General features: G+C 46.7%; 1 protein-coding gene across 15 annotated transcripts in view; it reads right to left on the bottom strand.

Annotated features, from left to right (window-relative positions):
- The window catches only part of mybpc1 (myosin binding protein C1), a 94,474-nt gene extending 91,804 nt beyond the window's left edge, over nucleotides 1–2,670 (bottom strand). For all 15 annotated transcript variants that reach the window (XM_033037911.1, XM_033037914.1, XM_033037912.1 and 12 more), the window contains exon 1: nucleotides 2,528–2,670. In XM_033037911.1, the coding sequence (XP_032893802.1) occupies nucleotides 2,528–2,552 (25 nt within the window). In that variant the 5' untranslated portion in view covers nucleotides 2,553–2,670. The remainder of the gene's footprint in view (nucleotides 1–2,527) is intronic.
- Nucleotides 2,671–13,836: the final 11,166 nt, after the last annotated feature.

Raw genomic sequence — 13,836 nt, 5'->3', positions numbered from 1 at the left:
TTTTGGCGGTGGATTACAGGCTGTAACCCAAGTCCGGGGCTCATTTTTCAGTGGCCCTGTAGAACTGTCAACAGTCCAGGACACACTTGACAGGCAGCAGCCCCGGTCCACAGTGCGGGCGCGACAAGCTGCTGACAACCTACACAAGATACATCATCCACCCTGATTCACCCCACTAAAACTGGACTGCCAACACGACGGGACCATCCTGACCAAGACGGGCACTCACCCTCCCCGCTGGCAATAAGCCTTCGCTCAGCTGGCTCCTATCCCTGAAATAACTCAGGAATGTGGAAGGGAACACAACGAGAGAATGGGAGACAGACAGAGAGAGAGAGAGAGAGAATGAGAGAGAATAAGAAATAAAGAGAGAGAGAGAGAGAGAGAGAGAGAGAGAGAGAGAGAGAGAGAGAGAGAGAGAGAGAGAGAGAGAAAGAGAGAGAGAGAGTATGGAAGTCGCGTGAGAAATGAGACTCATCTCTCTCTGTAGCCGAGATCCTCGCCTTCGATTCTGCTCTTATGCGACTGAGCCTTATCGAGTGGGGGTGCGGATTGCTGATTTGGGGGGAGATGAGAGCAGAAATGTACATAAATCTTCTCTCTTTATATCATTATGGAGAGAAGAGAAAGAGAAAGGAGGGGGGGGGAGAGAGAGTATACCCACAAGCATCAGTCAACTGAACGACTCTATCAACAACTGGAGCGCATCCGGACCTCCCATCTACCTCATTGGAGACCCTCGGACTATCTTTAATCGGACTTTACTGGACTTGATGTTGCATCAAATGTTATTCCCTCTACCCTGTACCTGTCCACTGTGGACGGCTGGATTGTAACCATGTGTAGTCTTTCCACTGACTGTTTGGGACACAACAAAAAAAGCGACAAATTACTCTTTCTATTCCCCTCATTCCCCTCTTATACACCTTTATAAGATCATCCTTCAACTTCCTACGCTCCAAGGAATAAAATCCTACCCTGCCCAACCTCTCCCTGTAGCTCAGGCCTTCGAGTCCTGGCAACATCCTTGAAATTGGATGCAGGGATCATTTTACACCAAGCAAGGGTGAAAAGTAGGAGTTCATTCAACGTCTTAAATTAATGGCAATAAAGCTGCCCGGATCAGTGCCACCCCAGGTTCTCCGATCACACCGAGATCAGTTCATAGAACCTCAGAGACACAAAACATGGAGACAGGTCATTCGGCCCGTCAAGCCCATACTGACCATTAACCACCCGTTTGCACTAATCTTACATTATTCCTTATTTTTTTAACCATTCTTTCCAGATTCTACCTCTCACCGTTGCACTATGGCCTCGGCGGCACAGTGTGCGGCTGGCAGAGCTGCTGCCTTACAGCGCCAGAGACCCGGTTTCGATCCTGATCTCGGGTGCTGTCTGTGTGGAGTTTGCACGTTCTCCCCGTGATCACACGGCTTTCCTCCGGGTGCTCCGGTTTCCTCCCACATCCCAAAAGACGTGCGGGTGCTCCGGTTAATTGGCGCTCTGTTAATTGCACCCGAGTGTGTAGCGAGTGGATGAGAAAGTGGGACAACAGAACTAGCGTGAACGGGCGATGGATGGTCAGCATGCACTCGGTGGAATGTTTCCATGCTGTATCTCGGTGCTCTTGACAGGGGTATATCCACACCACGGGAAGGCACAATAAACAGTCAGTTGCCTTCGTACCTATACAACAATCACAGTACAGCAAATGAACAGGTCCTTCAGCCCACAATGTCCATGCTTGAACATGATGCCAAATTAATCTGATATCCTCTGCCTGCACATGGTCCATATCCCTCCATTCCCTCCGTGTGCCTATATATAAGCTTCTTAAACACCAACATGGTATCTTCCCCCACCACCCCCAGCAGCGCGTTCTAGACACCCACCACCCTCGATGTAAAAAAAAAACAACGCGTTCTACACATCTCCTTTATACTTTGCCCCTCTCACCTTAAATCTATGCCCTCTGGCCTTTGACATTTGCAGCCTGGGAAAAGGGGCTATGTCTGTCCCGCTGAGTTACTCCAGCATTTTGTGTCTATCTTCGGTGTAAACCAGCACCTGCAGTTCCTCCCTACAAAAAAATAGGTTCTGAATGTCTATCCTATCCCTGCCTCTATCTATTTTAGATACTTCAGGTCTCCTCTCAGCCTCCGACGATCCAGAGAAAACAGTCCAAGCTGTCATTTACCATGGCGTTACTGTTGGACAGCACCACAAGAAACTCAAGATTCAAACAAACGCTGAATCAGAGAAAGACACAGAGTGCTGGAGTAACTCAGCGGGTCAGGCAGCATCTCTGGGGATGGGTGACATTTAGGGTCTGGACCTTCTTCAGACCTTTCTCCGTCTGTCCTTTCTGCACTTCCCTTTCTCCAGAGATGCTGCCAGTGCCGCTGAGTTACTCCAGCATTTAGTGGCTATCTGGTACAAACCAGCATCTGCAGTTGTTGGTTTCCACATTTCAGACGCAGGACCATCTCTTTCCCCTGAGACCCTGCTCTCTCTCCGCACCCACCTGGCTTTTTCAGCGGCTCCGGCATGGCTGGCGCTATTTCAATGCAGCGGACCTTGGATGAGCCGCCTCACTCTCACAACATAGCCCTCTGCACAGGCAGGGATCAAAGACAATTGCCCATCTTAGCCTGTTTTATAGCCCGCGGTCAGAGACCGCCCGCCTCCAGACGCCTCTAGAGACGCCCTCTGCAAACCCCAGCCCGTCAGCGCGGTCTGGCTCGTAACGCCGTGGTCATAGTGTGGGGTAGGGGGCAGACGGAGGGATGGGGGGGACGGGGGATTGAGGAAAAGAGAGAAAGAGGAAGAGGGGAGGGAAGGAAAAGAGGGAGGGAAAGTGGGGGAAAAGGGAGGGACAGAGGGAAGGAGGTGTGGTGGAGGAGGAGGGGATAAGAGGAGTGGACGAGAAGGAGGGGAGGATGTGAAAGGAGGGGCGAGTACCCTCGTAGTTTTAGGATTGGGGAAGATGGAGGCTTGAGGTGCGGGAGCGATTGGACTTGTTATAGCCTCTGAGAGGTGGATTGGAATCTGAGCGGGAGAAACGGCCGGGCTTAGTGTGAAAGCTGCCTGGAACCTTTCTATCGGGTTGCCCCGGTGTTTCGTGGCTTCTCTTTGGCAGACGCTGCGTTTCATAGAGTTCAATACTTCAGGTGTTTAATAAAAGGAGCTAGCGTCTTTGCGATTCGTCCACAACTGGATTGTCAAAGTACACACCCCAACACTATTTTCTCGCTGCAGTCGCTCAGTGACACTGGTTCGGAGCTACGCGATACCACAGAAACAAACCCCCCTTGCAGTTTAAATCCGTTAGCATTTCGATATCGCCTTCGCCTCCTTTCTGTGAAGCGCGTCTTGGTTAGTGGAGAACTTCTTTTAATGGGGACACAAGGAACGGCGGACGCTGGAATCCTGAGCAAATCACAAAGTGCTGGAGGAACAGGCAGGGTCAGTCAGCTTGTGTGGAGGGAATGGACAGATCGACGTTTCGGGTCAGGATCCTAATTTAGGCTCCAAGAAGAGTCCCGACCTGAAACGTAGACACGAGGAACTGCAGATGCTGGCTTACAAAAAACAAAGACACGAAGTGCTGGAGTAAATCAGCGGGTCAGGCAGCATCTGTGGAGGGAATGGGCAGAATAACTCAAGGTTATTTTCCTAAGTTCCCCACATCCCAGTTTACTCGCTGGGTGGGTTGTGCTGGGAGGATCTAGCCGTGACAATAGTGGGTGTAGAAACGCGATTAATCGATCAGGAACCCCTCTAAACAATCACCAGATATGGTTTGAACCTGCAAATATGTCGTGTCATGCCTCACTTTTTGCACTATTGTGGACCGAGTCACAATATTATTGATTATTCATTTATCACATTGTTCATTATTGTCTATTTATTAGAGGTCTGGGGTTATATGGGCCACAAAGCTGCAGCAAGTTAGAATTTAACTATCCTCTTAATTGTCCTCTCGCCTCTACCCAGCAACCATCAGGGGCTTGAATACGACCCAACAGCGGTCTAAACACAAAATATGTCCTAAATGTAGCAACAAAGAACTGCAGATGCTGGTTTATACCAAAGAAAGACACAAAGTGCTGGAGTAACTCAACGGGTCAGGCAACATCTCTGGAGAAAAAGGATGGGTGATGTTTTGTGTCAGGCCATTTCCTTGTCTCTGTTGCATGGAGGACATTGGGATTTCTGCACTAACATTGGGTTCTATATAATTCATCACATTTTTTTTTCTTCCTGTATTATCTGTGATTAAAGTGTTCATTGGCCTGTTGTGCTGCTGCAAGTAACATTGTTCCAATCTCATGGTAACCTCGTACAACTTCACCCCATCCCTCTCCTCTTTCTCCCCTACACCCTCATCTTCCCCATCCTCCACCCACCCCCTGTGCCCCACCTGGACTGCACATCTCTTTCTCCCCCCCCCCCCCCCCCACATTCCTTCCTCTGGCTTCGCAATTCGCAACTTTTCAAACCTTTTGTCACCCACCTTCTTTAGATTTTAGACTTTAGAGGCGCAGCGTGGGAACTGAGTCCATGCTGACCAGTGATCACCCTGTACACTAGCACTATCCCACATACTAGGAACAATTTACAATTTTTACTGAAGCCAATTAAGCTACAAACTTGTACGTCTTTGGAGTGTGCAGGGGAAACCGGAGCACCCGGAGAAAACCCACGGGGTCACAGGGGGAACGTACAAACGCCATACAGACAGCACCCCGTAGTCAGGATCAAACTTGGGTCTCTGGGGTTATAAGACAGCGGCTCTACCCGCTGCGCAAACGTGCCATACATTTTTAACTTTTGACTCCATCTTCATCTCATTGGAGGCAGCTCACTTACACCTGTCCTGTCACTCAGTGAGACTATGGCAGATATTTCACCTCAGCGCCACTTTCTTGCACTTTCATGTCTGAACTCATCAATCTTTATTTCAAACATAGTATCTGACCCTCTGTATCCAAGATTGGAATTCCAAGGACACACCACCTCTGGTTGACATTTCTTATCGTTCCTGCCCTACTTAGTTGAGAAAGTTGCAGAAGAGATTCACCAAAGATGTTGAAGCAAGGAACTGCAGAAGCTGGGGGACAAAAAAAAAAAGACACAAAGTGCTGGAGTAACACAGCGGGTCAGGCAGCATTTCTGGAGAACATGGATAGGTGGTGTTTTGGGTGAGGACATAGAATCTGAAGAAGGGTCCCGACCCAAAACATCACCTATCCATTCTCCAGAGATGCTGCCCGACCCGCTGAGTTACTCCAGCTGTTTGTGTTTTTTTTTTGTTTTCACCAGGATGTTACATAAGGAAAGTTTTGATCATCTACGACTTTTTTCTTTGAGCGCAGGAGGCTGAGGGGGTGACCTTACTGAGGTGTACAAGATCATAGGGCCACAGATAAAGTGAATGGTCACAATCATTTTCCCCAGGGTCGAGGAATCTAAAACTAGAGGGCACAGACTTAAGGTGAGAGGGGAGAGATTTAAGAGGGGCCTCAAGGGCAAGGTTTACACTCGGAGAGTTTTCAGTATCTGGAACGAGCTGCCAGAGGAAGCTATAGAAGCGGATCCAATAACTGGTTTTAAAAGACATTTGGACAGATATATGGTTGGAAAGAGTTTAGATGAATATGGGCCAAATGCGCAGGGAAATGGGACGGGCCCAACATAGTTGGCATGGACAAGGTGTGCCGAAGGGCCTGTTTCTGTGCTGTATAGTACGACTCTACTGTGAGACTGCAACCCCTGCTTTCAGGGGTCAGCCAGGGTAAACATTGGCCACATTTACCCTTCAAATGAATTTGGGATTATCTATGCCCTATTGTGCACTGTCAGTCATTCTCCCTGCCATTCCAGGAATATTGAATCGTGCCTCATTCAATGTCACCACAGAGGTAGGCTCGATCAAGCCCTACACAGGATCGTTAACAAGTTGCAGTATTTTGTGGGATCTTGCTTTGCACAGATGGGCTGCCTTTATTCCGCCTTTCGCAAAGTTGTCCGCCCCCCCCCTCAATAGAGTTTCACCTGGGGTTTGGTTGGTGGATGGGGTTGGTCCGGTGTAAGGCGCTAGAGAAATGCAAACCTTTGCCCAGCAGTTTCGTTTTTTTAATCTCGTGGGACTCGGTCACATTGGCCAGTCTGTGTAACTTTATGCTTTGTTTTGACAAATCGATGCCTTTAATAGGAAAGGATGCAGCAGGGGTCCAAATATAAACTAGTCAGGCTGCCGGCTTAGTGTGGAGATTTGTGTGGAGTCCGGGACAATAGATTCCCTGGCCACCCTGTGCACTGCAAGGGAATTTATAGTCCGTTTGTTTTTAGACTCTGACTGTATTTATGACTTATGTTTGGAGGGAGAGCTAAAGAATCGAAGTTGTCAGCATGTGCCTGCCTCGGTCAGTGTTGGCACAAGGCAGTCGGATCAACATCTGAGTGAAACACAGAGTATGGACGGTGGGGCGAGGTGCAAGGGAGAAAATTAAATCCAAGTTAATTAGAGGGTTAGATGTCGGATATTCACCAGCAGCACATGTTCGGGGCTCTGAGAGTTCAGCATCCTCTCCACTGGTCTGCTGACATCATTGCGAGGTTGTCGAGAGTCATGCAGTGTGGAAACAGGCCCTTCGGCCAAGCTGAGGACGGGACCCAACGGGTCCTACTTGGTCTAGTGTCTCTTTAACGTTGCGATAGTACCCGCCTCAACTACCTCCTCTGGCAACTCACTCCAAACACCCACCACCCCTTGTGTAAAACAGTTATCCCTCGGTTTCCCATTAAATCTTTCCCCCCTAACCTTAAACCTATGTCCTCTGGTTCTCAATTCCCCTACTCAGGGTAGAAGATTCTGTGCGTCTACCTGATCTATTCCCCTCCTAATCATATATACACTTCTGTAAGATCACCCCTCAGTCTCCTGTGCTTCAAGACGTAGAGTCCTAGCTTGCTCAATGTCACCCTGTAATGTAGCCCGATGAGTTACTCCAACATTTTGTCTCTTTTTCTCAATCACTTCAACCTTTCCTTAGTTATATTCTTCATTTATTGATTCCCAGTCAGGAACAGGGTTGTCGACTTGCTCAACTGTATAATGGCTATTACCTCAAGGGCTACTTCAATGATCAAACAGGTAATGCAAGTGAGTTCAATCTGAAGGTAGGCCTTGTTGGCTTTGGATCTGTCTGGCAAGTCAAGGCCTTATCTGACTGTCTGCCAAGGCATGCTGGATCTCCGGGTTGCTAACCATTTTAACTCCCTTCCATTTCCCATACTGACATTCTGCCCTTGGCCTCCGCCATTGCCAGAGTGAGGCCACATGCAAACTGGAGAAACAGCACATTATTTTCTGCTTGCAACAGAATTGTATAAATATTGAATTGCCCGATATTAGATAATTCCCCCCCACAACTGATCTGTGGAATTCTTTGCCACATAAGGCTGTGGAGGCCAATCAGTGGATATTTTTTAAGACAGAGATAGATAGATTCTTGAGTAATACAGGTGTCAGGGGTCATGGGGAGAAGGCAGGGGAATGGGATTAGGAGGGAGAGATAGAGCATCCATGATTGAATGGCGGAGTAGACTTGATGGGCAGTATAGACTAATTCTACTATCATATGGCCTCATGACCTTATAACTCTTTCTGTTCAAGAAGGAACTGCAGATGCTGGAAAATCCAAGGTAGACAAAATTGCTGGAGAAACTCAGCGGGTGCGGCAGCATCTATGGAGCGAAGGAAATAGGCAACGTTTCGGGCCGAAACGTTGCCTATTTCCTTCGCTCCATAGATGCTGCCGCACCCGCTGAGTTTCTCCAGCAATTTTGTCTACCTTATAACTCTTTCTCATCTGTCTATCTGTCCTTTTTTTAACCAATGACAAATTGAAGTGCTCTCCATTGAATGGTCCTGTCCCACACGGTATATGTGGGAAGGAACTGCAGATGCTGGCTTACACCGAAGATAGACAAAAAAAAGGCTGGTGTAATTCAACGGGTCAGGCAGGACCTCTAGAGAAAAGTCTATCTTTGTCCCATACTGTATGTCCAGTCTCTTTGGCCTTGTTTCTCCGGCGCTGTCTTCAATTACTAGGATAGCCTTGGTTTAAAATAAACCAGTGCTGATCTATTTGTGCGAATGATGGCCACTGTTTGGTGGTGTACCATGTGGCTGCCTTAATTTGGGTGGGCGGATGGTTAAAGAGATAACGACAGTTGCTAAGGCCTGTGTAGCATGGTATTCCTGGCCACAGGGGTGGAATGGTGCGGGATAAGGGTCTAAGATGTCTCTGGCCTTTCACGTGGAATTTGTGGCGATATTGGATTTCAGAATTGGATTTGAGTCAAAATATTATAGCATCGTGTTGCATCTGGAGAAGTCATTTGTGAGACCCCCCCTTAGAGTACCGTGAATTGTACTGATCGCCAGCCATTGGAAGTATATCATTAAGTTAGGAACAGCTCCATCCAAGACCACATGAAATTGCAGAGAGTTGCGGATGTAGCCCAGACCATCACGCGAACCAACCTCCCTTCCTTTGACTCCATCTACACTTCACGCTGCCTCGGCAAGGCCACCAGCCTAATCGGGTACCTGTCTCACTTCTTCTTCTCCCCTCTTGCATCAGGTATGAAAACGCACACCTCCAGATTCAGGGACAGTTTCTTCCCAGTTGTTATGTTAAATGGATGTTAAACTGTGTTAAGTGTGTGTTTTGTTATTTTATTCTGTGTTATGACTGCAAGGTATACAATTTCGTTCAGACTGAAATGGCTGAATGACAATAAAGGATACTTTTACTTTTACTTTACTATCAGACAACTGAACCACCCTATCACCAACTAGAGAGCTGTCCTGACCTCCCATCCACCTCATTGGAGACCTTCTTTAATCAGACTTTACTGGACTTTATCTTGCACTCAATGTTATTCCCTTTATACTGTATTATGTTCACTGTGGATGGCTCAAATGTAATCATGTAATTTTTAAATTTTTGAATAGGATGTTGAGACAGTTCTCAAAGTTTAGGATGGAACTTAATGGTAAAGTCCTACTAAAAGTTGAGAGCAGACCTGCTGAAAATGACTCACCAGCGCCACTCACTGCTCATAGAGCAATAGTGCAGGTTATTCTTCAAAGAATAAATCAACACTCACTCTCCAATAGGGTCATAGTCATAGTTCACATCAGTTTAGTTTAGTTCAGTGTAGTTTATTGTCACGTGTACAGTGAGAAGCTTTTGTTGCGTGCTAACCAGCCAGCAGGAAGACAATATATGATTATATTTGAGCCATTCACGGTGTACAGATACCTCAAGTCAAGTCAAGTCAAGTTTATTCGTCACATACACATACGAGATGTGCAGTGAAATGAAAAGTGGCAATGCTCGCGGACTTTGTGCAAAAGGACAAACAAACAAACAACCAAACAAACTACAAACAGAATGTAACAGAATCACATATTCTTTTTCATATTAAATATTGTGGGCGGAAGGAAAAAGGGAAAAAAACAGCAATTTTTAAAAAAAGCAGTTGAGTGGTACAGTAAAACGGTACAGTTACCTGATAAAGAGAAGCAAAGCCAGTAAAGTCCGATCAAAGATAGACCGAGGGTCACCAATGAGGTAGAAAGTATTTCCGTACTACTCTCTGGTTATGGTTCAGTTGCCTGATGATTCAGTTGCCTGATAACAGCTGGAAAGAAACTGTCCCAGCATCTGAAGGTGCGCATTTTCACACCTCTATACCTATTACCCGATGGGAGAGGGGAGAAGGAGGGAGTGGCCAGGGTGTGGCATCCTTGATTATGCTGCTGGCCTTGCCAAGGCAGCGTGAGATATAAATGGAGTCGATGTAAGGGAGGTTGTTTCTTTGGGTGATGGTCTGAGCTGCGTCCACAATTTGCTTGTTGAGTTGCACAGCATGGAAACAGGTCCTTCAGCCCACCTTGTCCATGCCGACCAAGCCGGCATACTCAGCAAGTATCCCTCAAAACCCTACTTATCTATATATCTGTCCCAATATCAATAAGGATGGCACAGTGGTGCAGCAGTAGAGTTGAGCCTACGCCGAGCATCACCTACCCATTTTCACTAATTTTACATTAATCCTTATTTTATCCATTCTTTCCAGATTCTAACCCTCAACAAAGCACTATGACCCAGATGGCACAGCCGGCAGAGCCGCTGCCTCACAGTGCCAGAGACACAGGTTCGATCCTGACTATGAGTGCTGTCTGCATGGAGTTGGTAAGTTTCACCTGTGACCATGTTGGTTTTTCTCCGCGTGCTCTGGTTTCTTCCTACAGTCCAAATATGTGCAGGCTTGTAGGTTACTTGGCCGAGTAAATTGTCCCGAGTGTGTAGGATCATGTTAGTGTATGGGGTGATCGCTGGTCGGTGTTGACTTGGTGGGCTGAAGGGCCTGTTTCCATGCTGTATCTCCAAAGTCTAAAGTAAAGACTAGACTCTCCCACTAATGAAAATGTCCTCTCGATGTCCACTATGTATACAGGCATTTCAGTTTTGATCAACATACCAGATCTCCTCAATCTTCTCAGGAATTAGAGGCGTTGATGGAGCATCGATGTGCTGGGCCCAGGACAGATAGAAACATAGAAACATAGACAGCTATTGGGACAGATCTTCAGAGATACAGTGGCTTGCAAAATGTATTCATACCCCTTGAACATTTCCACATTTTGTCACGTTACAACCACAAACGTAAATGTATTTTATTGGGATTTTATGTGATAGATCAACACAAAGTGGCGCATAATTGTGAAGTGGAAGGAAAATGATACATGGTTTTCAAATTTTTTTACAAATATAAAACTGAAAAGTGTGGCGTGCAAAAGTATTCAGCCCCCTTTACTCTGATACCCCTAAATAAAATCCAGTGCAACCAATTGCCTTCAGAAGTCACCTAATTAGTAAATAGAGTCCACTTGTGTGTAATCTAATCTCAGTATAAATACAGCTGTTCTGTGAAGGCCTCAGAGGTTTGTTAGAGAACATTAGTGAACAAACAGCATCATGAAGCCCAAGGAACACACCAGACAGGTCAGGGGTGGAGAAGTTTAAAGCAGGGTTAGGTTATAAAAAAATATCCCAAGCTTTGAACATCTCACGGAGCACTGTTCAATCCATCATCCGAAAATGGAAAGAGTATGGCACAACTGCAAACCTACCAAGACATGGCCGTCCACCTAAACTGACAGGCCGGGCAAGGAGAGCATTGATCAGAGAAGCAGCCAAGAGGCCCATGGTAACTCTGGAGGAGCTGCAGAGATCCACAGCTCAGGTGGGAGAATCTGTCCACAGGACAACTATTAGTCGTGCACTCCACAAATCGGGCCTTTATGGAAGAGTGGCAAGAAGAATGCCATTGTTGAAAAAAAGCCATAAGAAGTCGCGCTTGCAGTTTGCCATAAGCCATGTGGGGGACACAGCAAACATGTGGAGGAAGGTGCTCTGGTCAGATGAGACCAAAATTGAAGTTTTTGGCCTAAATGCAAAACGCTATGTGTGGCGGAAAACTAACACTGCACATCACCCTGAACACACCATCCCCACTGTGAAGCATGGTGGTGGCAGCATCATGCTGTGGGGATGCTTTTCTTCAGCAGGGACAGGGAAGCTGGTCAGAGTTGATGGGAAGATGGATGGAGCCAAATACAGGGCAATCTTGGAAGAAAACCTGTTAGAGTCTGCAAAAGACTTGAGACTGGGGCGGAGGTTCACCTTCCAGCAGGACAACGACCCTAAACATACAGCCAGAGCTACAATGGAATGGTTTAGATCAAAGCATATTCATGTGTTAGAATGGCCCAGTCAAAGTCCAGACCTAAATCCAATTGAGAATCTCTGGCAAGACTTGAAAATTGCTGTTCACAGACACTCTCCATCCAATCTGACTGAGCTTGAGCTATTTTGCAAAGAAGAATGGGCAAAAATTTCAGTCTCTAGATGTGCAAAGCTGGTAGAGACATACCCCAAAAGACTTGCAGCTGTAATTGCAGCGAAAGGTGGTTCTACAAAGTATTGACTCAGGGGGGCTGAATACTTTTGCACGCCACACTTTTCAGTTTTTTATTTGTAAAAAAATTTGAAAACCATGTATCATTTTCCTTCCACTTCACAATTATGCACCACTTTGTGTTGGTCTATCACATAAAATCCCAATAAAATACATTTACATTTGTGGTTGTAACGTGACAAAATGTGGAAAAGTTCAAGGGGTATGAATACTTTTGCAAGCCACTGTAAGAGTTATGTTCACCCACAGGACATGAACATCACTGGAGAGCCCAGCATATATTACTCATCACCAGTCATTCATTTTATTATTGATTATTGTATTACTAACTTATTCTGTTGTGCTACTGTAAGAATTTCAGTGTTCTATCTGGGACATATGACAATAAAACACTCTTGACTCTTATATATTTATTGTTATGTTATTGAGGCTGTAAAGCTACAGTGAGTAAAACATTTATTTTTCTGGAGCCAGTACACATGAAATTAAACACTCTTGACCTGATTCATCCGTCTTGCTGATAAACATTTGTATTGATCTTCCTGCTCTCTCCCACCCGCCTCCAACATGCCCACACTGCCAGTTTATTGATGATTAATTAGTGAGGGAGTTGGGACTAATTTACTTAACCTGGAGAAGGTGGTTAAAATGACCCAGGGTTCAGATCGATGGAAAGACACAAAGTGCTGGAATAACTGAATGGGGGCTGCACCAGGAGTCTAAGCGCATGGACCGGACTCGGCCTGTAGTGGCACGGAGCGGTGGAGCAGCGGTGGAGGATGCCTATAGCTTCGCTTGGCCAGGCCAACCATGCAATGCCTCCAGGACAACGGGCCTTTATGGCCAGCTGCACCTGGGACTTTGAAAATGGTGCCAAAACCTGGCAGCTCTTGTATACGGACAGTGGGCTGTTTCTATACTTGACCTGGGATCATGTTTACATATAGTAACTAGACTAAGTGGGACCCGTTGGGTCCCAACATCACACGGGAGGGCTGGTCACCTACGCAATATTCCACCTCTCCACCAATTCCAATATTGCTCGCCAGTGGTGGGGGTGGGGGGGGATTTCTGCTGTGCTAGTATCGGTGTTGTGGGCCAAAGGTACTGGTTTTCAGAGGGCTAGTATAGACATTGTGGGCCGAATGGAGTCTTGGGCTGGCAGCCAACTGTTGCAACGATTTTAAAAGCCAAGCCAAGGCAAACAATTGGGCAGCAGCCACCTGACAACCAAAATTCATTTTGTGAACACAAACTTTTTAAAAGGGTGAGGCAAACAATTGGACAGCAGCCACTTTACAGCCGCATCGAGGGGACTCACCGTGGAGTGGACGTGCGTTCAGTGTTATTCGCAGCTCAGAGAGCCATGACCCTCTCGCTTCCTGGGTATGGCAGAGACTGAGTGAGGGAATACACTTCCGGGTTGTATAGTCCATCCCCCCTGCTGCCAGCCGGGGCAGCAGAGAGAATGGCGATTTAAAAAAACCCCATTAATATCTGATTTTTCATCAATGGGAAAATTCCTCCGATCCCGGAAGGCGGAGGGGGGCTCTGAGCGAGGTGGCCAAAAATGACGGCCGTAGGTGGCGGCGTTCTCTCGGAAATCACAGCACAGCGAGCCAAAAGCGGTCAAGATCAGACTTTTAGTAATATAGATAACTTACTGAGCAGTATGCGGAAAAAGAAGTTCACTGTACCTTGTTACATGGGTAATAAAGAAGCATTGAACCATTGAACAATTAACCCATTGAAACATTGAACCATAGAACC

This window comes from Amblyraja radiata, chromosome 19 (assembly GCF_010909765.2).
Source record: "Amblyraja radiata isolate CabotCenter1 chromosome 19, sAmbRad1.1.pri, whole genome shotgun sequence".
In the NCBI taxonomy this organism is placed as follows: domain Eukaryota; kingdom Metazoa; phylum Chordata; class Chondrichthyes; order Rajiformes; family Rajidae; genus Amblyraja; species Amblyraja radiata.
Note: the sequence above shows the minus strand (reverse complement) of the source record. Positions and strands in the feature narration are given on the sequence as shown.